The sequence below is a fragment of the Poecilia mexicana genome, unplaced genomic scaffold, assembly GCF_051168715.1.
Source record: "Poecilia mexicana isolate PSO_F unplaced genomic scaffold, ASM5116871v1 scaffold_13, whole genome shotgun sequence".
Lineage (NCBI taxonomy): Eukaryota > Metazoa > Chordata > Actinopteri > Cyprinodontiformes > Poeciliidae > Poecilia > Poecilia mexicana.
Window position 1 is genome coordinate 29,140,854 of NW_028263382.1, and position 25,930 is coordinate 29,166,783.

The following is a 25,930-nucleotide window of genomic DNA, read 5'->3' on the forward strand; positions in this document are numbered from 1 at the left end:
TAAAACACATAGAACTAAGGAGAATATGTAATCATGAAGGGGCTTCTGAAGACATTAATGCCCTTGTTTGTCATATTGATGTTGTTCTTCGACATTGATTATTCACAAGCTTCATCCATTTTACCATCTTGCACATTGAGAAGACAGTTTCATCTTAATGGCATGCACAAATCCGGTGATGTGATTCTGGGCGGACTGTTTGAAGTTCACTACACTTCTGTATTCCCCGAGCTAACGTTCACCTCAGAGCCAAGTGAGCACATCTGCCAAGGGTAAGCTTCACACTCACCGTGGCTTGTTCACACACTTGTGTTTCCTTCTTGTGTTTTCATGTAGCACTCTATGTGTAAGCTTTGACCCTCCAGGGTTCAGACATGCCATGACCATGGCATTTGCCATTGAGGAAATTAACAAAAACCCAACTCTGCTTCCCAATGTGACTTTGGGATATAGCCTTTATGACAACTGTGCCACATTGGTAATTGGATTCAGTGCGGCGTTGTCACTGGCCAGTGGTCAAGAGGAACAGTTCCTTCCTCAGGAGAAATGTTCAGGAGGTCCTCCAGTCCTCGGCATAGTCGGCGATTCTTTTTCAACGTTTTCCATAGCCACGTCCGATGTGATAGGTTTATTCAGACTTCCCATCGTAAGTTTTCTTTCTGAACTTCCGCTTTGCTAAGAATGTATATTGCATGTACCACATCTTTGTTTGAGGTTTTCTACATAATGAAAATTTAACCTCCTTGTTTCTTTTAGGTGAGTTACTTTGCCACATGTTCTTGCCTAAGTGATCGTCGGAGGTTTCCGTCCTTTTTTAGGACAATCCCAAGTGATACTTTTCAGGTGTGACTGATTTCTAAATGAGATGAGGCGAAATTTCATTAATCTCATACTACATATATTCAGAAGATTAGGCATGAACATTGTACAACTGTGATTTTATGAGAACAAGAAAGCAATGGTATCTCACACGGTGTGTCCACTTAGGTGCATGCAATGATTCAGATTTTAAAACGCTTTGGCTGGATGTGGGCTGGTCTGCTGGTCAGTGACGACGACTATGGGCTCCATGTTGCCCAGTCCTTCCAGTCGGAGCTGACTCAATCTGGACTGGGTTGTCTTGCATACACTGAGATTTTACCGTGGGGTGACAACCCATCTGAGCTGCGGAGAATCGTCGAAGGAATGAAGAAATCCACAGCTCGTGTGGTTATCGTGTTTGGCCATCAGATCAATATGATCCAGCTGATGGAAGAGGTATCCCTCTTTCTTTTGTGCTTATTACTTACTGTTTCAGAGGCTAAATACTCTGCATAATTGCATCTTCCCTGCAAAATACACTGTGCAGGTTGTGAAGCAGAACGTGACGGGTCTCCAGTGGATGGCGAGTGAAGCCTGGGCATCAGCGGCTGTGCTCCAAACCCCCCGTCTCATGCCGTACCTGGGAGGCACGCTGGGCATTGCAATCCGTCGAGGAGACATTTTAGGACTTAGAGATTTCCTCCTGAGCACACAGCCTGGCAATAGCAGCAACAATCAGAACACAATGGTGAGATTCAACTTTGATCTATAATTGCACTGGTATACATTGTTGTCTTTCTTTTGTCAAGAAGTTTTTTTAATACACTTTCCAGCTAAGGCAGTTTTGGGAACACACATTTCAGTGCAGATTTGCTCCCCCTCCAGCAGACTGGCTAGAAGCCGGGGGAGCATTATGCTCTGGTGAAGAAGATTTGGAGAGTGCGCAGACTGAGTTTCTGGATGTTTCTAACCTCAGGCCTGAATATAACATTTACAAGGCCGTGTATGCTCTGGCACATGCCCTCGATGACATGCTGCAGTGTCAGCCAGGGAGAGGGCCTTTCAGTGGGCACAGCTGTGCCTCTCTGCAAAAACTGGAGGCTTGGCAGGTAGGGCATCAGTTTTCACTAAACCATTGGTATTGAACACCAGATAGTCTTAATTTGACTGAAAGTGTTCTATATTCGAACATTTGTTAGCTTGTGAGCGGCGATATCAGTATTTAGAAACAGCAGACAAAAACCAATCTTGATTCCTTGTCACAGTGTTGATCTCTTCACATTTCCAGCTAATGTATTACTTAGATAAAGTCAACTTTACCATTCCCTTTGGGGATCAAGTGTCATTTGATGAGAACGGTGATGCTCTGCCGATATACGACATCATGAACTGGCTGTGGCTCCCTGACGGTGGAGTTCAAGTACTGAATGTGGGCGTTGTTAAGAAGACAGCCTCTGGTGGTGAAGAACTCATTCTTAATGAAGAAAAAATCTTCTGGAACTTCAACAATAATCAGGTTGCCTTCATTTATTTTATTTGAAGTGCTGCATATAAGTGAGCTAGAATAAATCTGATTAGATGTTTTTTGTGTGTGTGTGCGTGTGTGTGTGTGTGTGTGTGTGTGTCTGCAGCCTCCTCGGTCGGTGTGCAGTGAGACCTGTAATCCTGGGACTCGCATGGCGAGGAAGAAGGGGCAACCTGTGTGCTGTTTTGATTGTGTTCCTTGTTCTGAAGGAAAGATTAGTAACAAAACAAGTTGGTATCATGGTTACAGTTGCATTCATATGAGTGAATGATCCCTTTATAGCTGACATAAACACATTGAGAGAATAGAAAGAAAACTGACAAGAAGTCTAAGTCACTTGAGGTTCCTAAAGGTTTCATATTTAATCTAAACACCAGCTCCTCCATTGTGGTATGTTAATGAATCAAAAGTTACATCTTAAATTATGACTAACTGTAAAATCTGTTGTTTTTTTTGTTCTCAGACTCTGTTGAGTGCTTCAGCTGTCCAGAGGATTTCTGGTCCAGCCCCCACCGTGACCACTGCATTCTTAAGACAACAGAGTTCCTCTCCTACCAGGAACCTCTAGGTGTCTGCTTGACGACAGCTTCGTTGCTGGGAACGTGCATCTGCGCTGCGGTTTTAGGGATCTTCACCTATCACCGCAGCACTCCCGTGGTACGCGCAAACAATTCAGAGCTGAGCTTTCTGATTTTGGTGTCACTCAAGCTCTGCTTCCTGTGTTCGCTGCTGTTCATTGGACGACCCAGACTGTGGACATGCCAGCTGAGACACGCAGTGTTTGGGATCAGCTTTGTGCTCTGTGTGTCCTGCATCCTGGTTAAAACCATGGTGGTTCTGGCTGTGTTCAAAGCCTCCAAACCAGGAGGGGGAGCCTATCTTAAGTGGTTTGGTGCTGTGCAGCAAAGAGGAACGGTTTTTGCACTCACATGCGTTCAAGCAGCAATTTGCACTGTTTGGATCGTCTCTGCTTCACCGATGCCACATAAAAACACTCAGTACCACAATGATAAGATTGTTTATGAGTGTGTTGTTGGGTCCACAGTTGGTTTTGCAGTGTTATTGGGGTATATTGGCTTACTGGCAATCATCAGTTTCCTGTTAGCATTCCTGGGAAGGAATCTACCGGACAACTTTAACGAGGCCAAATTCATCACCTTCAGCATGCTGATCTTCTGCGCAGTGTGGGTGGCCTTTGTTCCTGCTTATATCAACTCTCCTGGCAAATACGCAGATGCAGTGGAGGTGTTTGCCATCCTGGCCTCCAGTTTTGGCCTTTTGATGGCGCTGTTTGGACCTAAATGTTACGTAATCTTGCTGAGACCAGAAAGAAACACCAAGAAAGCCATCATGAGTCGAGGAACTGCAAAATGTTAAGATTATTAGTTTCTTATTTTTTCAAAGTCAACCACTCAAAAGAAACACCAGAAATATAGTAGAAGCAAAATTATGATAGCATCTACGTGGGTTGTACATTTTTTCTTGAGATTTTAATATCTGTGGGGGGTATTCATGGAGTAATTAAATATTGTCTATGTTTTGACACATTTTGCAATAATTTGCAGTTATTTTTCAGTTAGTTAAGTTCCCCTCTCTCCAATTATAAAAGCTTCAGAGGCAAATAAGTTTAAATAGATAGTGACGTTTTCTAACAATAATAAAGAAAGCCATCACTGGTAATGGCAAATAATGTGTGTTACTTGTGTATTGTTGAAGCTGCAAATAATTAATTAATAAACTATTTTAAATTGACTGTTTCTTATGTTGAAAATAAATATGCAATCCGCTCCAACTTTGCATTTCCAAATGCCAGACACAAATGGTACAATTAAAATTTTGCTGGTTTATTACTCTCTTAAATAAGTAATGAAGAAGAAAGCATTACATCCATATAGGCCACCCATGGGGCCACAACAATGCTCTGATGGGTGGCGTGAATAATTACACGGAGATAGGAAAAGGCTGCTGTAGTCCTCTATATAAAATTAGCTATGAGTCCCGCAGGCTGGCCGGTGTGGAAGAGCAGTTATGGTGGCTTTATTTGTTAAATATTTCCTCATGAACATCTATCAGTTCATGATTTATTCCTCCCTTTTCTTCTCCGAGTCTTCCTTTCTTTCCTCGTCCTGTAAGCTGCTGAGAACGTTTTACCTCAATGGTCTGCACAAGCCTGGCGACGTAACCATGGGAGGGCTGTTTGAGGTCCACTACAGCTCCGTCTTTCCTGAGCAGACCTTCACCTCAGCGCCACATCAGCCCAGCTGCCAGGGGTGAGTAGCCTGACGAAACACACACACTGATACAGAATCAGTTTTGATGACATGCTTCTTCTTCTTCTGTTTTTTTTTTTTTTTTTTAGGTTTGACACTCTAGGGTTCAGACATGCTATGACTATGGCTTTTGCTGTTGATGAGATCAACAAGAACCCCAGTTTGCTGCCTAATGTGACCCTGGGATACAGCCTGTATGACAATTGTGCCACTCTTAGCATTGGGTTCAGTGCTGCCTTGGCAATGGCCAGTGGGCAGGAGGAGCGGTTCTCGATTCAAGAGAGCTGTTCAGGAACCCCTCCAGTTGTGGGAATTGTCGGTGACCCTTTTTCCACGTTTTCTATAGCTGCCTCAGACGTTTTAGGTTTGTACAGGCTGCCTATGGTAAGTTTGCCCTCTAAGAAACCTGCCAGAATATTTCAGTCTGTTGCAAGAAATGCCAAGATGTTTTTCACAAAATAAGCAAAATGTGAATTTTTTTGTATATATATTTCTTCTTATAGGTGAGTTATTTTGCCACGTGTTCTTGCCTAAGCGATCGCCAGCGTTTTCCATCTTTCTTCAGAACGATCCCAAGTGACGCTTTCCAGGTGAACTTTAAATTTATTCATAAATGTTCAAGGTATTTCTGGAATTAGGCCTCACAATGAACACGTCTACACTTTCGCTCCGTCTTCATCAGGTCCGTGCCATGATTCAGATTCTGAAGCACTTCGGCTGGACTTGGGCGGGCCTCCTGGTCAGTGACGATGACTATGGCCTTCATGTTTCCAGGTCATTCCAAACTGACCTGACTCGATCGGGGGGCGGCTGTCTGGCGTACACGGAGGTTTTACCGTGGGGAGACAATCCGAGGGAATATCAAAGGATTGTTGATGTTATGACAAAGTCCACGGCACGCGTAGTGATCGTGTTTGCACATCAGATGCACATGATCCAACTCTTGGAACAGGTCGGAGAAAAAAGACTTGTCAGAGTCATAACACAAAAGAAAGAATGTTTTTTTTTTTTTTTTTACAAAAACTGGCTTGCATTTGATTCTGTGAAATTTTATATCAAATTTCAAAGTGACAAGATTTACAAGCCTGATTTATGTATTTTATTTTGGCTTTAAAGAAACAAAATGCTCTTTGGTTTTAAGTAAAAATTGAAAAATTATATGGGGTAATGTAATCCTTTATTAATATAGAGTTTTTTAATACTGTGCAATAACAATAAAGTTTAATCTTTTTAATTTAACAGAAAGGAAAACTTTTTATGTGAACTGAACAATTCTAACAATCAATACTAAAGTGCACAGAACAGACTTTAATTTTTTTTGCCTTTCAAAATTGTGGAAAAAAAAAAAAAAAAAAAAAACCTATATTGTGAGATTCAGGTGGTGAAGCAGAATGTGACAGGCCTGCAGTGGATTGCCAGCGAGGCCTGGACTTTACTCGAAGGTCTCCAAATCTCCGCTTTTACGCCGTTTCTTGGTGGAACTCTGGGCATTGCTGTCCGTCGTGGAGAAATCCCAGGACTCAGGGACTTCCTGCTGAGAATTCGTCCTGACCAGAACAACATCTCTGAAAATAGCATGGTGAGAGCTTGACTAAGTCAGACTGTGTGTAAAAAAAGTGGGTTGAATTTATTCACGCCTGCCGGCAATTAAAAAGAAAATCTACGCCTTCATTTCAGGTGAAGCTGTTCTGGGAACACACATTTCAGTGCAAGTTTCTGCCGCCTCCAGCAGGTTTGGTGGAAGATGCTGGAGCGCAATGCAGCGGACGAGAAGACCTGAACAGCGTGACTACTGACCTGCTGAATGTGTCAGAACTCAGGCCTGAGTATAACATCTACAAAGCTGTGTATGCGCTGGCACACGCTCTTAATGACATGCTGAGCTGCGTCCCAGGGCGAGGGCCTTTCAGCGGGAACACATGTGCGGCTTTGCAAACATTAGAGCTCTGGCAGGTCAGTTTAAAATTTACCACTAACATCAATATTTATAATTTCTCTGACTTAAAATACAAATATAACAACTACTAAGAAAAACTTCCAACGGAGCCACATCTTTCAAATCATAAACTTCAGATATGGGTGATATTTCTACATTTTAATTTGTATACTTTTCAATGTGCTGTCTTGTGGCCTATATGAAAAAAAAAATTAAACATCCTAATTTCTCAACATTTCAAATATTAACATCATCCCAAGATAACATATAAGCAAGTATTTAATGTAAGATGTAACCAAACAAACAGAACATTTAAAAAAAAAAAAAAGTTTGGTTGGCTTAGTTGTGTTTTGGTGATAATTATAATGAAAGCAACAATTCTCGCTTATCGATTTAACATGTTTCTTTTTGTGTTTGCAGCTAATGCACTACCTGGAACGGGTCAACTTCACCACACCGTTTGGTGACCAAGTCACGTTCGATGAAAACGGCGACGCTTTACCGATATACGACATCATGAACTGGATTTGGCTGCCCGATGGAAGAATTAAAGTTCAGAGTGTCGGGGAGGTTCACAGGTCTGCGTCCAAAGAGGAAGAACTCACAATTGATGAAGTCAAAATCTTCTGGAACTTTGAATCTAAAAAAGTAGGAATTTTGGCTTTGCTTAAAGATAGAGTCAGATGCTCACACTGAGTGAAATTTAAATATTTCCTGTTTGGTCTTTTTCAGCCGCCCAGGTCAGTGTGCAGTGACAGCTGCCCCCCAGGAACACATATGGTGAGGAGGAAAGGAGAGCCTTTGTGCTGTTTTTATTGCATCCCGTGCTCTGAAGGAAAGGTCAGCAACAAAACTGGTTGGTACCATTTTCACAGTTTGTTGTTTAGTGGCGCTTTAAAAATCTGATGAATTCATGATTTTGGGGGGTTAGTGACTAAACAAATGGTGGCTTTCCTTTTTTCTTCCTAACATCTAGTCAGTGCTTTGATTTTTGATCATTTGGTTTAATAAAGCTGAAAATGATTTATTTAAGCTTTTGGCAGGTTAAATGGCACACAATCGTCACTATTTGGTAACAAAAACTGTGTTTCCATTTACCATATGATTTTTTGAAAATAAATTTGATCAATGGAAATAAAATAAAAAAATAAAAAAAAAAGAAAAACTTGTTTTTTGATAAAAAATGTTTTGGCGCTAGGATGATTTGGTTGGTTGGCCAAATCAAAATTGTTTTATTCTTGATAACTATAATGGAAATCAAATCACATGAGTCACACGGTCAGTAACCAGATGCTGCCTCTGGTTTGTGACGGCAGGAAGTAGTTTGAAGTTCATAGCGCAGCATGTTTTTAAATAACTTTAATAAACAAGCTTATTTTAATGGTGCTTATTGTTTAATGGAAACACCACAATTGTAAAATTGTGTTTATTCAACATTAGCTGAATACTGACAACATTTTGCGCACATTTGTAATGGAAACGCAGCTAAAGTAAATCAGTTGTAGTTTCTGCTTTCAACTGTGATTTAGAGTTCCTGCAGTGCCTCCTCTGAACAGCAGAGGTCACTGTTGATGAAATACTACCTCCACAAAGCGGAAGAAGAAAGCACTTTTATATATTAACATATAAAATCTTCAACCTCTCCTGTGGACATGGGTTGTTCACTTTTCGCAGATGATGGAGCTGTTTGGAAAAGAGGGAAAAATGTTGATTTTATTGTTAAAAAATTACAAGAGGTTATTATTAGAATAGAGAAATGGGCATTGCAGTGGGGATTTAAGTTCTCAGTTGATAAAACGAAAGTAATGCTATTTACTCAGAAAAAAATTAATAAGGAAATAAAATTGAAATTATATAATCAAGAGTTAGAGCAGGTAAAATGTATAAAATTTTTAGGGATATGGTTTGATGAAAAATTAAAATGGCATATACATATTCAAAAAGTTGTTGATAAATGTAAGAAAATATTGAATATTTTGAGATGTTTGGCTGGCAGTGACTGGGGAGCAGATAGACAATCACTAAAACAGATTTATATAGGTATGATAAGATCCAACATAGACTTTGGTTGTTTAGTTTACGGTTCAGCAGCTAAAACACATCTGGTTAAATTAGACATTATTCAACATCAGGCACTAAGATTATGTACTGGAGCATTTAAAACCACACCAACAGCAGCATTAGAAATAGAAATGGGAGAAATGCCATTAGACTTACGAAGGACAAAATTAGAAATTAATTATTGGTTAAATTTGCAAGGCAGTAATGTTGATCATCCAACTCTGGAAATTTTAAATATGTGTTGGGAAAAAGAAAAGAAAGAAATGAGGAGTTTTGGATGGACAATTGAAAATAAAATACAAAATTTTGAAATGAATAATTTAGAAATTAGTCAAATAACACCAATATCAATTATACCACCCTGGATTCTACCAGAAGCAAAAGTAGATATGTCAATAATGGAAAAGAAACAAGATAAATCATACATTGTAGATAGTTATTCAGTGCAATTATATTTAAATAATTATTATCAATATGTTCAAATTTATACTGATGCGTCAAAAATAACTGGGAAAATAGGAATAGCGTTTGTAGTACCAGAATTCAATACAAAAATAGGAAAACGAATTACAGATGGATTATCAGTATACACAGGAGAAATGTTGGCTATATTGTTGGCTTTACAATGGGTAGAAGACATAAAACCATTAAAAACAATAATATGTTCAGACTCAAGCTCTGCATTATTAAGTTTAAAAAATAATCAAACAGATAGTAGGATGGACATTTTATTAGAAATATTGCATATATTATTTAGAATACAAAACATGGGGTTGATAGTTATATTTGTGTGGGTTCCAGCACATATTGGAGTAGAAGGAAACGAGAGGGCAGATAAAATGGCAAAGAGGGCAATTAAAAATCCTATTAGTTTCAAAGTTAAATTAAGTAAATCTGAAGGAAAGAGTATTGTTAAAGAGAAACTGATGAAAGTTTGGCAAAAAAGGTGGGATGAAGATAAAACAGGAAGATGGTTTTATAAAATTCAGAAGAATGTAGGAGAAAGAAGAAATGGAGGAAGAAATAGAAAGGAGGAAAGAGTGATAACAAGATTAAGATTTGGACATACAGGACTTAATTATACACTTTTTAAAATTCAAAAACATAAAACTGGCAAATGTGACCATTGTGATAAATATGAAACTATAGAACATGTTATATTTGAATGCCATAAATATGAAATAGAGAGAAGATATATGAAGAAAGAGTGTGAAAGGATTAAGGAGAAGATTAATTTATTAGATATATTGAGGAAGAATTTAGGGAGTAATCATATACAAATAATTATTCGATTTCTTAAGAAAACAAAATTATTTCATAGAATTTAATTGTAGTATGTTTGTAAATGAAGGCATGATATACAAAGTTGGGTACAAGTATGCATGTGTTAAGTGTGAATGTGTGAGGCTATGTTAGATAGAATTTATGGTAGAATATGTGAGGATAAATATTTAAACCATCAGGAACCACACTCCATACCAGTAAGTGGCGGTAATGCTACTAAAAGTTTCTTGCCAACCGCCATAAAACCGACAAGAAGAAGAAGAAGAACCTCTCCTGTGCAAAACGCACAGCAGCAAATGCTTGTGCTAAATAGATGTAATTTTTTTACCCCCTCCCCTCTTTTTGTCAGACTCCTTGGAGTGCTTTAGTTGTCCTGAGGATTTCTGGTCCAGCCCCCAACGAGACCACTGCATTCCTAAGAAAACCGAGTTCCTCTCCTATCAGGAACCTCTGGGTATCTGTTTGACAGTGACCTCTTTGCTGGGAACGTCAATCTGCGCGATCGTTCTGGGGATCTTCACCTACCATCGCGGCACACCCATAGTACGAGCCAACAACTCAGAGCTGAGCTTCCTGCTCCTGGTGTCACTCAAGCTGTGCTTCCTGTGTTCGCTGCTGTTCATCGGACGACCCAGACTGTGGACATGTCAGCTGAGACACGCAGCGTTTGGGATCAGCTTCGTGCTTTGCGTGTCGTGCATCCTGGTGAGAACCATGGTGGTTCTGGCTGTGTTCAAGGCCTCCAAGCCAGGAGGGGGAGCCTATCTTAAGTGGTTCGGTGCTGTGCAGCAAAGAGGAACAGTTTTTGCTCTCACTTGCGTTCAGGTAGCAATTTGCACCGCATGGATTGTCACCGCGTCACCGGCACCTCATAAAAACACTCAGTACCACAACGACAAGATCGTCTATGAGTGTGTCGTTGGGTCCATAATTGGTTTCAGCGCTTTACTGGGTTATATCAGTGTACTCGCCATCCTTAGCTTTGTGTTAGCATTTTTGGCAAGAAATCTTCCAGACAACTTTAATGAGGCCAAACTCATCACCTTCAGCATGCTGATCTTCTGCGCTGTGTGGGTGGCCTTTGTTCCTGCCTACATCAACTCTCCGGGTAAATATGCAGATGCAGTGGAGGTGTTCGCCATCCTGGCCTCCAGCTTTGGCCTCTTGGTGGCGCTGTTTGGACCTAAATGTTACATAATTCTACTAAGACCTGAAAGAAACACAAAGAAAGCCATCATTGGTTATAGAACTACGAAATGTTAAATGGCAGCTTATGTGCAATTTATTTTATCGCTGCAGCCTGTTAATAATTATTCACCTCTAACTCATTCACTGAAACTTAAAAACATTTATCAATAACATGATTTGTTGTGGTATATTTACTGTACTAATATATGAGAAAGTGTGAGAACAAAAAATAAACATTGTGCCTTTTTGACCACGATTTTATTTTTGCTTTGAAGCCCTTTTTAAGATACTTAGAGTACAAACTCATCAATTTTTAGATATTTGCACAATGTATCAGCTCAGAGAGATGTTTTGTTTGCTCAGTACAACTAATTTATAATTATATGTGCCTTTGTGTCTATCAAGCATTTGTTTTTCCCCCTAATTGTTTGGTTTGTCCTTGAATATTGTGAGCTAAATCCTGATTGGGATGTTCTTTGAGCTTTTGAGCAAGAAAGAATTTGAAGTATTGATGTGACTTCATTCCAGTTTTTAATCTGGTACTTATAAGATGCCACTTTCTCAGTGTCAGTTCCCAGAATGCTCAGTGGGTGTTAGTTCACCCAAATATTTCACTTAAAAAAACTGACCAAAAAAAAAAAATCATGGTATACTTTGATCTAAAATTAAAAAGAAACATATGCGATCATGCTGAAACCATTTCTTCCATTTTTTTGTTTACCAGCAACATCATTTGAAAACCTTCTCAATGGTCATGATAAACAATCTTACAATTTTTTCAAGCTTTGTGCAAATCTACGTCTTCTTTGCCTTGTCCAGGATAAATAAAAATAAAAAAAGTGAAAAAAAATTAAATTTGCCTCTTACAGTCTCATTGTGTTGTTCATTTTACATTTAGTTGAATCTTGGAAAAAGTGTAAACAGGTTGTCTATTCAGTTCAGTTTTCTGACTATTTTCCTAAACTTTTAGCTGAATTTCTTCTTGATACCTTCAAAAGAGAAAAATCCCAAAAAGGTTTACACACCAGTTATTGTGATAATTTTAATGCCAGTAAAAATTAATTCACACTCGTTGTGTTTTGTCCACAGCATTTCTGAATAGAGCAACGCGTCAGTGATGACGTAATGTTGCATATAAATTCATGCACTCTTGAATGAACAATATAAACATGTGCTAAAGGAGGAGGAGAGTTATGGAGGCTTTACTTTACACACCTTTCCTCTTGACTCTCAGTTTTGTGTCAGTGGCCTCATCCACGGATTCAGCCTGCAGTTTGCGGAGAAGTTTCCACCTTAATGAAATGCACGAGCCAGGTGACGTGGTCCTGGGTGGGCTGTTTGAGTTACACTACACTTCTCTTTTCCCCGACATCACATACACCTCAGAGCCAGAACAACCGAGCTGTGAAGGGTAGGTACATCACGGATAAATTCAACACCTCTGTGTAAATTAAACTGTCAGTTCAGACTTTATAGAAATTGATATGTTAAATTTTATATGTGGATGCCTGTGACACATGTAAAATTAGTCTTAATTCCTACTTCGTCAATATGATATGTGGCAAGTTCCACCCTTTTTTGACATTTATTGAGACATTTTGTTCTAGTTTTGACATTCTAGGTTTTAGGGATGCCATGACCATGGTCTTTGCTATTGAGGAGATCAACAAGAACCCCAGTTTGCTGCCTAATGTGACCCTGGGATACAGCCTGTATGACAATTGTGCCACTCTTAGCATTGGGTTCAGTGCTGCCTTGGCAATGGCCAGTGGGCAGGAGGAGCGGTTCTCGATTCAAGAGAGCTGTTCAGGAACCCCTCCAGTTGTGGGAATTGTCGGTGACCCTTTTTCCACGTTTTCTATAGCTGCCTCAGACGTTTTAGGTTTGTACAGGCTGCCTATGGTAAGTTTGCCCTCTAAGAAACCCGCCAGAATATTTCAGTCTGTTGCAAGAAATGCCAAGATGTTTTTCACAACATAAGCAAAATGTGAATTTTTTTGTATATATATTTCTTCTTATAGGTGAGTTATTTTGCCACGTGTTCTTGCCTAAGCGATCGCCAGCGTTTTCCATCTTTCTTCAGAACGATCCCAAGTGACGCTTTCCAGGTGAACTTTAAATTTATTCATAAATGTTCAAGGTATTTCTGGAATTAGGCCTCACAATGAACACGTCTACACTTTCGCTCCGTCTTCATCAGGTCCGTGCCATGATTCAGATTCTGAAGCACTTCGGCTGGACTTGGGCGGGCCTCCTGGTCAGTGACGATGACTATGGCCTTCATGTTTCCAGGTCATTCCAAACTGACCTGACTCGATCGGGGGGCGGCTGTCTGGCGTACACGGAGGTTTTACCGTGGGGAGACAATCCGAGGGAATATCAAAGGATTGTTGATGTTATGACAAAGTCCACGGCACGCGTAGTGATCGTGTTTGCACATCAGATGCACATGATCCAACTCTTGGAACAGGTCGGAGAAAAAAGACTTGTCAGAGTCATAACACAAAAGAAAGAATGTTTTTTTTTTTTATTACAAAAACTGGCTTGCATTTGATTCTGTGAAATTTTATATCAAATTTCAAAGTGACAAGATTTACAAACCCGATTTATGTATTTTATTTTGGCTTTAAAGAAACAAAATGCTCTTTGGTTTTAAGTAAAAATTGAGAAATTAAGTAGGGTAATGTAATCCTATATTAACACAGAGGTTTTTAATAGTATGCAATAACTATAAAGTTTAATCTTTTTTAATTTAACAGAAAGGAAAACTTTTTATGTGAACTGAACAATTCTAACAATCAATACTAAAGTGCACAGAACAGACTTTAATTTTTTTTGCCTTTCAAAATTGTGGAAAAAAAAAAAAAAAAAAAAAAACTATATTGTGAGATTCAGGTGGTGAAGCAGAATGTGACAGGCCTGCAGTGGATTGCCAGCGAGTCCTGGACTTTACTCGAAGGTCTCCAAATTTCCGCTTTTACGTCGTTTCTTGGTGGAACTCTGGGCATTGCTGTCCGTCGTGGAGAAATCCCAGGACTCAGAGACTTCCTGCTGAGAATTCGTCCTGGCCAGCACAACATCTCTGAAAATAACATGGTGAGAGCTTGACTAAGTCAGACTGTGTGTAAAAAAAGTGGGTTGAATTTATTCACGTCGGTGTGCAATTTAAAAAAATAAATAATAATCTACGCCTTCATTTCAGGTGAAGCTGTTCTGGGAACACACATTTCAGTGCAAGTTTCTGCCGCCTCCAGCAGGTTCGGTGGAAGATGCTGGAGCACAATGCAGCGGACGAGAAGACCTGAACAGCGTGACTACTGACCTGCTGAATGTGTCAGAACTCAGGCCTGAGTATAACATCTACAAAGCTGTGTATGCGCTGGCACACGCTCTTAATGACATGCTGAGCTGCGTCCCAGGGCGAGGGCCTTTCAGCGGGAACACATGTGCGGCTTTGCAAACATTAGAGCTCTGGCAGGTCAGTTTAAAATTTACCACTAACATCAATATTTATAATTTCTCTGACTTAAAATACAAATTTAACAACTACTAAGAAAAACTTCCAACGGAGCCACATCTTTCAAATCATAAACTTCAGATATGGGTGATATTCCTACAATGGGCCCATTTTAATTTCTATACTTTTCATTATAAAAAAAAATTAAACATCCTAATTTCTCAACATTTCAAATATTAACATCATCCCAAGATAACATATAAGCAAGTATTTAATGTAAGATGTAACCAAACAAACAGAACATTTAAAAAAAAAAAAAAAAAGTTTGGTTGGCTTAGTTGTGTTTTGGTGATAATTATAATGAAAGCAACAATTCTCGCTTATCGATTTAACATGTTTCTTTTTGTATTTGCAGCTAATGCACTACCTGGAACGGGTCAACTTCACCACACCGTTTGGTGACCAAGTCACGTTCGATGAAAACGGCGACGCTTTACCGATATACGACATCATGAACTGGATTTGGCTGCCCGATGGAAGAATTAAAGTTCAGAGTGTCGGGGAGGTTCACAGGTCTGCGTCCAAAGAGGAAGAACTCACAATTGATGAAGTCAAAATCTTCTGGAACTTTGAATCTAAAAAAGTAGGAATTTTGGCTTTGCTTAAAGATAGAGTCAGATGCTCACACTGAGTGAAATTTAAATATTTCCTGTTTGGTCTTTTTCAGCCGCCCAGGTCAGTGTGCAGTGACAGCTGCCCCCCAGGAACACATATGGTGAGGAGGAAAGGAGAGCCTTTGTGCTGTTTTTATTGCATCCCGTGCTCTGAAGGAAAGGTCAGCAACAAAACTGGTTGGTACCATTTTCACAGTTTGTTGTTTAGTGGCGCTTTAAAAATCTGATGAATTCATGATTTTGGGGGGTTAGTGACTAAACAAATGGTGGCTTTCCTTTTTTCTTCCTAACATCTAGTCAGTGCTTTGATTTTTGATCATTTGGTTTAATAAAGCTGAAAATGATTTATTTAAGCTTTTGGCAGGTTAAATGGCACACAATCGTCACTATTTGGTAACAAAAACTGTGTTTCCATTTACCATATAATTTTTTTGAAAATAAATTTTGCCTAATGGAAAAACAATTTTAAAATAACCTTGTTTTTTGATAAAAAAGTGTTTTGGCGCTAGGATGATTTGGTTGTTTGGCTGAATCAAACAATTGTTTTATTCTTGATAACTATAATGGAAATCAAATAACATGAGTCACACGGTCAGTAACCAGATGCTGCCTCTGGCACAAACCACAAAGAAGACGACGGCAGGAAGTAGTTAGAAGATCATAGTGCGGCATGTTTTTTTTAATAACTTATCCTATGAACAAGCTTATTTTAATTGTGCTTCTTGTTTAATGGAAACACCACAATTGTAAAATTGTGTTTATTCAACATTAGCTGAATACTGACAACCAGGGTTGCGGTTCAGGGGGGAAACGTGATGACATTTCCAGGGACCCTGACCAACTGGGGGCCTTCCACAATTTAATTATTTATTTTTTGTTCATAGAAATAAAAATAAAAAAATCGGGGCCCTGTCAATTACAAAATTAATCATATTGTATTTTCGAAGATTGCTTTTAGCAGTAAAAATTTAATGTTCCCACTCCCAGATCAAAAAACACACATCCATATTTGCCCTGAACCCCCCTATCTGCGTTAAATGGTTCGTTCCTGCTTGGAGCGCTTCAGTGTGACATCAGTGGAAGACACGAACGATTGTGGCAGTTACTATGCTGCTAAGAAAAGTTATAAAATCAGGTTTTCAAAAAAAAAAAGAGAGAGAAAAGGAGAGAGAGAAAAAGGTGGGAGTGTTAATTTATAACCCAGTTTTTCTCCAAGAGAGGTGAGTAGACTGTGTGAGATTATCAACCATTTAGCATAATTAGCTTAGCTACAGACTACTGTTTGCCTCCATTTCAAACATTTCAACATAGCATTTAATGAATTACGGAAAGAAATTACCAACATATTCATATATTGAACTTGTCCCTTGTACCTTTTACCACTTAACAACAGATGAGTCAGTCAACAGCAGCTCTAACCCATGTCCCTTCTGACCCGTCCTCTCCTGAGTGAAATTAAAGCTGCAGTATGTCACTTTTATATAAATATTTTTTCCACATATTTGTTAAAACTGTCATTATGTTGTGACAGTATGGTATGACAGGTAATTAGTGAAAAATCTATTTCCTCTGCCTTCTCCCAGTGCTAGAAACAACCAGTCGGTGGCAGGAGAGTTTTAGTGCTGTCAATCACAATCTCATGTGGTGCTGCTCATCCTTCCTCCCCCTCGATTTGTGCCGTGCTGCAGCTAAAGCTATGCAAATTCAAACTGTGAATGCTCAGTTTAGTTAGCATAGCTACCAATGACGGCAGATAAACGGTTTCTTGTAGTGATAAGATGTTTCTCCACCATTAGCACGTTTAGCAGTGAGTGAATGAGGCTAATTGACAGCGCTAAGAGCATCCTACTAGTTCTGATTGGTTGTTTTGGTCAGAACGGTGCATTACTTTAGCTAGCAATAGTAATTCAGGAAGGAGATGGAGGAGATTGATTGTTTTCACAGATTATCTGTCTCATAACAAACTGCTACGACATGGTGAAAGCTTTAACAAATATGGAGAAAACATATTTTTTATTAGTTATATACTGCAACTTGAATAAAATGCAACTACATAGCATTTTTGAGAAGTCTGGATTGCTTTATGTGTAGTTGCACATTGCTTTTGACTGTTGCTCATGGGGAGAGACATTTCAGTAAACTAAAACTAATAGAAAAAAGTTAAGCAACCTACTTGCATACTGGATGTGGACTGTTGGATGTTAAATTCATGAGCAGTAAATATTGTGCTAATTATCAGTGTTGAACCAAAGAAAGCAAGCCAGATACTAGCCTTTAAAATTGTGACGCTTTTTATGGGTCAAATAGACTCAAAAAATTGTAACAGCAGCTGAGTGGGGGGGCCCAAACAAATATTTTGTCAGGGGGCCCACGATTCCTGGCAGCGCCCCTGCTGACAACATTTTGCGCACATTTGTAATGGAAATGCAGCTAATGTAAATCAGTTGTAGTTTCTGCTTTCAACCATGACTTAGAGTTCCTGCAGTGCCTCCTCTGAACAGCAGAGGTCACTGTTGATGAAATACTACCTCCACAAAGCAGAAGAAGAAAGCACTCTTATATATTAACAAAAATATAAAATCTTCAACCTCTCCTGTGCAAAACGCACAGCAGCAAACCTTTTCTGCAACTAGTTTTGAAAATCTTGCTACACACCATTATTTCCCAGCAACATTCAGTTGTGCTAAAGCTCCCCACTCTAACTGAACTAATATGCTTGTGCTAAATAGATGTCCATTTTTTTTACCCCATCCCCTCTTTTTGTCAGACTCCTTGGAGTGCTTTAGTTGTCCTGAGGATTTCTGGTCCAGCCCCCAACGAGACCACTGCATTCCTAAGAAAACCGAGTTCCTCTCCTATCAGGAACCTCTGGGTATCTGTTTGACAGTGACCTCTTTGCTGGGAACGTCAATCTGCGCGATCGTTCTGGGGATCTTCACCTACCATCGCGGCACACCCATAGTACGAGCCAACAACTCAGAGCTGAGCTTCCTGCTCCTGGTGTCACTCAAGCTGTGCTTCCTGTGTTCGCTGCTGTTCATCGGACGACCCATACTGTGGACATGTCAACTGAGACACGCAGCGTTTGGGATCAGCTTCGTGCTTTGCGTGTCGTGCATCCTGGTGAGAACCATGGTGGTTCTGGCTGTGTTCAAGGCCTCCAAGCCAGGAGGGGGAGCCTATCTTAAGTGGTTCGGTGCTGTGCAGCAGAGAGGGACAGTTTTTGCTCTCACTTGCGTTCAGGTAGCAATTTGCACCGCATGGATTGTCACCGCGTCACCGGCACCTCATAAAAACACTCAGTACCACAACGACAAGATCGTCTATGAGTGTGTCGTTGGGTCCATAATTGGTTTCAGCGCTTTACTGGGTTATATCAGTGTACTCGCCATCCTTAGCTTTGTGTTAGCATTTTTGGCAAGAAATCTTCCAGACAACTTTAATGAGGCCAAACTCATCACCTTCAGCATGCTGATCTTCTGCGCTGTGTGGGTGGCCTTTGTTCCTGCCTACATCAACTCTCCGGGTAAATATGCAGATGCAGTGGAGGTGTTCGCCATCCTGGCCTCCAGCTTTGGCCTCTTGGTGGCGCTGTTTGGACCTAAATGTTACATAATTCTACTAAGACCTGAAAGAAACACAAAGAAAGCCATCATTGGTTATAGAACTACGAAATGTTAAATGGCAGCTTATGTGCAATTTATTTTATCGCTGCAGCCTGTTAATAATTATTCACCTCTAACTCATTCACTGAAACTTAAAAACATTTATCAATAACATGATTTGTTGTGGTATGTACAAATATTTACTGTACTAATATATGAGAAAGTGTGAGAACAAAAAATAAACATTGTGCCTTTTTGACCATGATTTTGTTATTTTTGCTTTGAAGCGCTTTTTAAGATACTTAGAGTACAAACTCATCAATTTTTAGATATTTGCACAATGTATCAGCTCAGAGAGAAGTTTTGTTTGCTCAGTACAACTAATTTATAATTATATGTGCCTTTGTGTCTATCAAGCATTTGTTTTTCCCCCAAATTGTTTGGTTTGTCCTTGAATATTGTGAGCTAAATCCTGATTGGGATGTTCTTTGAGCTTTTGAGCAAGAAAGAATTTGAAGTATTGATGTGACTTCATTCCAGTTTTTAATCTGGTACTTATAAGATGCCACTTTCTCAGTGTCAGTTCCCAGAATGCTCAGTGGGTGTTAGTTCACCCAAATATTTCACTTAAAAAAACTGACCAAAAAAAAAAAATCATGGTATACTTTGATCTAAAATTAAAAAGAAACATATGCGATCATGCTGAAACCATTTCTCCCATTTTTTTGTTTACCAGCAACATCATTTGAAAACCTTCTCAATGGTCATGATAAACAATCTTACAATTTTTTCAAGCTTTGTGCAAATCTACGTCTTCTTTGCCTTGTCCAGGATAAATAAAAATAAAAAAAGTGAAAAAAATTAAATTTGCCTCTTACAGTCTCATTGTGTTGTTCATTTCACATTTAGTTGAATCTTGGAAAAAGTGTAAACAGGTTGTCTATTCAGTTCAGTTTTCTGACTATTTTCCTAAACTTTTAGCTGAATTTCTTCTTGATACCTTCAAAAGAGAAAAATCCCAAAAAGGTTTACACACCAGTTATTGTGATAATTTTAATGCCAGTAAAAATTAATTCACACTCGTTGTGTTTTGTCCACAGCATTTCTGAATAGAGCAACGCGTCAGTGATGACGTAATGTTGCATATAAATTCATGCACTCTTGAATGAACAATATAAACATGTGCTAAAGGAGGAGGAGAGTTATGGAGGCTTTACTTTACAAACCTTTCCTCTTGACTCTCAGTTTTGTGTCAGTGGCCTCATCCACGGATTCAGCCTGCAGTTTGCGGAGAAGTTTCCACCTTAATGAAATGCACGAGCCAGGTGACGTGGTCCTGGGTGGGCTGTTTGAGGTACACTACACTTCTCTTTTCCCCGACATCACATACACCTCAGAGCCAGAACAACCGAGCTGTGAAGGGTAGGTACATCACGGATGAATTCAACACCTCTGTGTAAATTAAACTGTCTGTTCAGACTTTATAGAAATTGATATAAGTTCAATTTTATATGTGGATGCCTGTGACACATGTAAAATTAGTCTTAATTCCTACTTCGTCAATATGATATGTGGCAAGTTCCACCCTTTTTTGACATTTATTGAGACATTTTGTTCTAGTTTTGACACTCTAGGTTTTAGGGATGCCATGACCATGGTCTTTGCTATTGAGGAGATCAACAAGAACCCCAGTTTGCTGCCAAACCTGACGCTGGGATACAGCCTGTATGATAACTGCGGGGCACTTGTTATTGGCTTCAGCGGTGCCTTATCTCTGGCTAGTGGCCAGGAAGAGGGGATTTCACCTCAGGAGAACTGTTCAGGGACTCCTCCTATTCTTGCCATCGTCGGTGATTCCTATTCAACATTTTCAATAGCGATTGCCAATGTGCTTGGTTTGTTCAAAATACCAATTGTAAGTGTGCTCTGTCGAAGTGTGCTTCGATTCACCTGAAATTTCTCCACTGTTTTGAATGTGAAATCTCTTGACAGTGTTTTGAAGAATATTGTTTGCGTGTAATTGTAATGGTAGGTGAGTTATTTTGCCACATGTTCATGCCTGAGTGATCGTCAGCAGTTTCCGTCCTTCTTCAGAACAATCCCAAGTGATGCTTTCCAGGTGAGACAGAGCTTGGTTCTGCACAAAACATAAGATAATATATTCAATAATGGGATTTACTCACATATTGCAAATACATGCAGTTACTTAAGCAAAAAAAAGTCATGTAAAAAAAATTATTGAAATAATTCCAGTGTTTATTGCTTCAGCATTTCAAACTGAAAATGTTTCAAACTGAAAATGTTTCAAACTGAAAATGCTGATCTTTGTGGAAAAATTCTACAGTATTAACCTATTGTTTTCATTAAACTCACCAGTGTCACTTCTTTAACACCTCCACCTTTGCAGTACAAGATATTTCAACTGAAGCATTTTGTCATATTCATTGATTTAGGAACTTTTGTTTTAGTAAGCCGTCCTTTCCCTGGTATCCTGAGGTTTAAATATGGCATTGAATATTGTGTGACATCTGCTAACCCTTCCTCAAAATGGGAAAAACAAGTGAAGATGTCATGTTTGCATTACAGTGTCACTATTTACCAAATAATGCAAATTTGGAACTTTTAATTGACTTTTAATGCAACTTTTAAAGCAACTTCCCATTAAAAGTGTCATTATTTACTGAATGACACTTCATGACAATAGTCACAAACATTTATAAAGACTTCTTCATGTTCATAACAGGTGTTATATCGTATTTATGACAGCGTCATGTCAGTCTTATGAACACTCCTTCAAATACAGTGTTACCAAAAGCTCATGTCAATTTAGACAAACAAGGCAATTCTCAAGTTCCTATTCCCACCACAGAGAGTGAAGAAACTAAACTGAAGCAAAGAGTGGCATCTTAGAGTCACAAAGTCTCCATGACAGGAACTTATTTCAAGACCTTTGCACACATTTTTAACCACAGGAGAACTTTGTACGTCTTTTCTTTTTCTCATGTTTTCCCAGGTGAATGCCGTGATTCAAATTCTGAAACACTTTGACTGGACGTGGGTTGGCCTGCTGGTTACCGATGATGATTACGGTTTCTATGTGGCCCAGTCTTTTCAGTCGAGCCTCTCACAGCAGGGTGGCGCTTGTCTGGCGTATGTGGAGGTTTTGCCCTGGGATAGCAAACCAGGCGAACTTAAGAGAATTGTAAATTTGATCAAGACGTCAACGGCTCGTGTTGTCATCGTGTTTGCTCACGAGATTCACATGTTTAGGCTGATAGAAGAGGTAAGGGTTATTCTAGTCTACTGTCGAATTGACAATAAACTTTCCTGCAAAGTTCTTTCTCAAACAAAGATGTATGGAGATAATTGAATTGCCCACAAAAATGGCACCAATCAAGCCATTTATTTTCTAAACCTTGCAGCATATTTTTAAAGTCTAAAGATGTGTTTTTGTAACGCACACCCAGGTAGCGGAACAAAATGTCACCGACCGACAATGGATAGCAAGTGAAGCGTGGGCGTCAGCAGCTGTACTCCAGATTCCCCGCTTCATTCCTTTCCTTGGTGGCACTCTGGGCATCGCTATTCGTCGAGGGGAAATACCAGGGCTCAGAGACTTTCTACTACAAACCCATCCTGATAAAAATGACAACTACGAAACTAATCTGGTAAAAATTCAAAGGATTTTTGAAGGAATGCCAAGTGGAAAGGATGCAAATCATTACAAATCTAAAACTCCTGAATATTTCTCTTTCTTTTTGGATGTGTTTCAGGTCAGACAGTTCTGGGAACACACGTTTCAGTGTAAATTCGATCCAGCCGAAGGGGAAGAAGATGAGAAAGCTCTGTGCACCGGTGATGAAGATCTTGAACAGGTTGAGACTGAGCTTTTGGACGTGTCCAACCTCAGACCTGAGTATAACGTTTACAAAGCGGTGTATGCTCTGGCTCATGCTCTTGATGAGATGCTGCGCTGTGAGCCAGGCAAGGGACCCTTTGTTGATCGAACCTGCGCGGCTCTGCAAAGTCTGGAGCCGTGGCAGGTGTGACATCAAATTGCGCTGCAAATTACGCTCTGGACAACAGAATAAACATCAGGTCCAGTTTTCTAAAAAGTCTATTGTAGATTTTCATGAAACTCTGCTTGAGGTTTGTCGTTCTCTCCGTTCTTTTGTAGCTTTTGCACTATTTACAGAAAGTCAATTTCACCACACCGTTTGGTGATCAAGTGTCGTTTGATGAAAATGGCGACGCCTTGCCTATATATGATGTCATGAACTGGGTGTGGCTCCCGGAAGGAGGAACCAAAATCCAGAACGTTGGCGAAGTGAAGAAGTCTGCCTTCGGACGGGAAGAGCTTGTACTTAACGAAAACCTAATCTTTTGGAACTTTGAGTCAAAAAAGGTGACTTCTTCTTCTAGCAGATAACATTCAAAGTATCGGTGTGTGCTAATGAGGAGTGACAGATTACATCTTCTACCTCCAGCCACCCCAGTCAGTATGTAGTGAAAACTGTCCTCCAGGTACACGGATGGCAAGAAAAAAGGGTCAGCCTGTTTGCTGTTTTGACTGCATCTCCTGTTCTGATGGAAAGATCAGCAATGGATCTAGTAAGTGTTATTATTTTTGCTTTTAAGCAAAAACACATAATGTGCATAGAAAAAGAGCTTCTTCCTCTTTTTCAGATGTCAGGGAGTGCATCAGTTGTCCAGAGGATTTCTGGTCCAGCCCCCAGCGAGATCACTGTCTCCCTAAAGAAACAGAGTTCCTCTCCTACCATGAACCGCTTGGGATATGTTTGACAACTACTTCACTGCTGGGAACATTCATCTGCGCTGTCGTTCTGGGGATCTTCATCTATCACCGCAGCACACCCATAGTACGAGCCAACAACTCAGAGCTGAGCTTCCTGCTCCTGGTGTCACTCAAACTCTGCTTCCTGTGTTCGCTGCTGTTCATCGGACGACCCATACTGTGGACATGTCAGCTGAGACATGCAGCGTTTGGGATCAGCTTTGTGCTGTGTGTGTCCTGCATCCTGGTTAAAACCATGGTGGTTCTGGCTGTGTTCAAAGCCTCCAAACCAGGAGGGGGAGCCAGTCTCAAGTGGTTCGGTCCCACACAGCAGCGAGGAACCGTCTTCGCTCTCACTTGCATCCAAGCAACGGTCTGCACTGTTTGGATCGTCTCTGCTTCACCGATGCCACATAAAAACACGCAGTACCACAATGACAAAATAGTTTATGAGTGTGAAGTTGGCTCAACCTTTGGATTTGCTGTTCTGCTTAGCTACATTGGCTTACTAGCTTTCATTAGCTTGATGTTAGCGTTTTTGGCACGAAATCTTCCGGACAACTTCAACGAGGCCAAACTCATCACTTTCAGCATGCTGATCTTCTGCGCGGTGTGGGTGGCCTTTGTTCCTGCCTACATCAACTCTCCGGGTAAATACGCAGATGCAGTGGAGGTGTTCGCCATCCTGGCTTCCAGCTTTGGCCTTTTGGTGGCGCTGTTTGGACCTAAATGTTATGTAATTCTGCTCAAACCGGAGAGAAATACAAAGAAAGCTATAATGGGCAGAGGAACCACCAAATCTTAACATGTCTCGCCTTGTTCATGCAAAACAATGTGGAATTTGGATTATGGACTTTGTGGTATTTAGTATTTGTTTTTATTCAACATTTTTTTTCTCCTAAATTGGTTTGACACTTCAAGTTAGTGAGATCTTTTGTTACATCTAATAAAAAGGTATGAAAAACTTTGTTGAATTTATCTCTTTATAAATTTGCAAATTTCTATTATGTTTCATCAGCAACAAAATATTTTAAAATATACTAAGCCCCATATTTCTGCAAAATAAGTTCATCCAGGAAATGGGCGTGGAAACTTTAAATTGGTGGCCTGTGGATCAAACCTACTCTGAAATTTAAGATATGCAGAGGTAGATAAGGTTTTACAATAAATAAAAGGAGAACAACTAATTTGAGTGATTAAAATTTAATTTTAGGCTTATTTGCAAAGGCACTAGATATATATAATCCACATAGAGGATTGTGCACAAAAACCTTGCATTTGAATCACTGAATGAATTTGAAAACACATTTAAGGTTTCCAAATAAACGTCATTTTCAAGCAGCAGTCTGTGGCACTACGGGTCCAAACACTAGTGCCCAAGCAGCGAATGATGCTGGATTTCCTCCCACTGAAACGAAGCCTTGTGTGATCAGGAAACCTTTCATTCAGAGTTTTGTTGATCACCTCAATTAGAGAAATGCTCCCTGATTTCAAAACTTTGGCTGAAGTAGTTTGTAATTCCAGTCTGCCGTTTGGCAGTGTAGATGTGTGATTGCACAGGGTGGGATCTCTTTTCAGCTCATTCGGACCGAAGAACATTTAAGCTAAATAATAATTGAATGATTATTAATTAATGAGTCATCATTATCATTTTAACATTTTGGATATTTTTTACCCAGTCAGTCAAAATGATAGGCAACGAAAAAGTCTAGCCTCGACTCCAATTAATTGTCTGAGTGAAGTCTTGAACTCTGATGTTCACAGTAAACACTTTTTCTTATTTGATGGAGTTTCAGCTAATTTACAATGAAAGATAAGTAAAATTCTGCCTCCATATGTTCAAAGCAAATAGACACCCCTGAAAAGCTTGGAGCTGCAATTGCAGGGGAATTTTAAAATATTGACTTGGGGTTTCGTTAAAAACGCATGCCATACATCGGATTTGCATTTGTATAATATCTGTAAATCCGTGCATTATTTTATTGAGTTTCAAGAATAAAAATAAAAATAAATACTTAGTTTAGAAGACAGATGGTTCCAGACTTTTACACACTCAGTGTTACAATGAAATTTTCACTGTATTTTTGACGTCTGTGTTACGTCCAGCCCCTCTGTTTCTTATTGGTGCTCAGAAACTTAAACACTGAAGGGAATCATGCCAAAGACATGGCACCACCTAGCATATAAAATGTAGTAACTTTGTACTGAGGGTAAAAAGACATGAGGGGATAAGCGCAGTAATGGGGGGTTTTCAGAACACATGCCTACTCTTGAGTGTTTGTTTTCTTTTCGTGTGCTGTGTGACCCTCTCCCTTCCTTCGACATGTGATTTGA

The 25,930-nt window shown here is 39.7% G+C and overlaps 4 protein-coding genes across 4 annotated transcripts; all 4 read left to right on the forward strand.

Moving 5' to 3' along the window:
• Positions 1-33: 33 nt before the first annotated feature.
• On the forward strand, positions 34-4,065 carry LOC106913969 (extracellular calcium-sensing receptor-like). Its single transcript, XM_088012145.1, has 9 exons — positions 34-272; positions 352-646; positions 757-843; positions 988-1,257; positions 1,349-1,549; positions 1,635-1,910; positions 2,090-2,317; positions 2,433-2,544; positions 2,790-4,065. The coding sequence occupies exons 1-9, from the start codon at positions 34-36 to the stop codon at positions 3,701-3,703; spliced, it is 2,622 nt and encodes an 873-aa protein (XP_087868271.1). The 3' UTR covers positions 3,704-4,065.
• A 98-nt stretch (positions 4,066-4,163) lies between these two features.
• LOC148155888 (extracellular calcium-sensing receptor-like) lies at positions 4,164-11,238 on the forward strand. Its single transcript, XM_014980436.2, has 9 exons — positions 4,164-4,596; positions 4,686-4,980; positions 5,100-5,186; positions 5,279-5,548; positions 5,975-6,175; positions 6,274-6,549; positions 6,953-7,180; positions 7,265-7,388; positions 10,227-11,238. Exons 1-9 carry the CDS (start codon positions 4,355-4,357, stop codon positions 11,138-11,140), a joined length of 2,637 nt encoding a protein of 878 aa, XP_014835922.2. The 5' UTR covers positions 4,164-4,354; the 3' UTR covers positions 11,141-11,238.
• Positions 11,239-12,700: 1,462 nt separating this feature from the next.
• Positions 12,701-19,667, forward strand: LOC148155889 (extracellular calcium-sensing receptor-like). Its single transcript, XM_088012146.1, has 7 exons — positions 12,701-12,967; positions 13,266-13,535; positions 14,298-14,543; positions 14,938-15,165; positions 15,250-15,257; positions 15,353-15,357; positions 17,964-19,667. The coding sequence occupies exons 1-7, from the start codon at positions 12,701-12,703 to the stop codon at positions 18,875-18,877; spliced, it is 1,938 nt and encodes a 645-aa protein (XP_087868272.1). The 3' UTR covers positions 18,878-19,667.
• A 380-nt stretch (positions 19,668-20,047) lies between these two features.
• LOC106913968 (extracellular calcium-sensing receptor-like) lies at positions 20,048-24,560 on the forward strand. The gene is made up of 9 exons (XM_014980438.2): positions 20,048-20,223; positions 20,422-20,716; positions 20,834-20,920; positions 21,815-22,084; positions 22,269-22,469; positions 22,575-22,844; positions 22,979-23,206; positions 23,289-23,412; positions 23,488-24,560. Exons 1-9 carry the CDS (start codon positions 20,114-20,116, stop codon positions 24,399-24,401), a joined length of 2,499 nt encoding a protein of 832 aa, XP_014835924.2. The 5' UTR covers positions 20,048-20,113; the 3' UTR covers positions 24,402-24,560.
• The last annotated feature ends 1,370 nt before the right edge of the window (positions 24,561-25,930 follow it).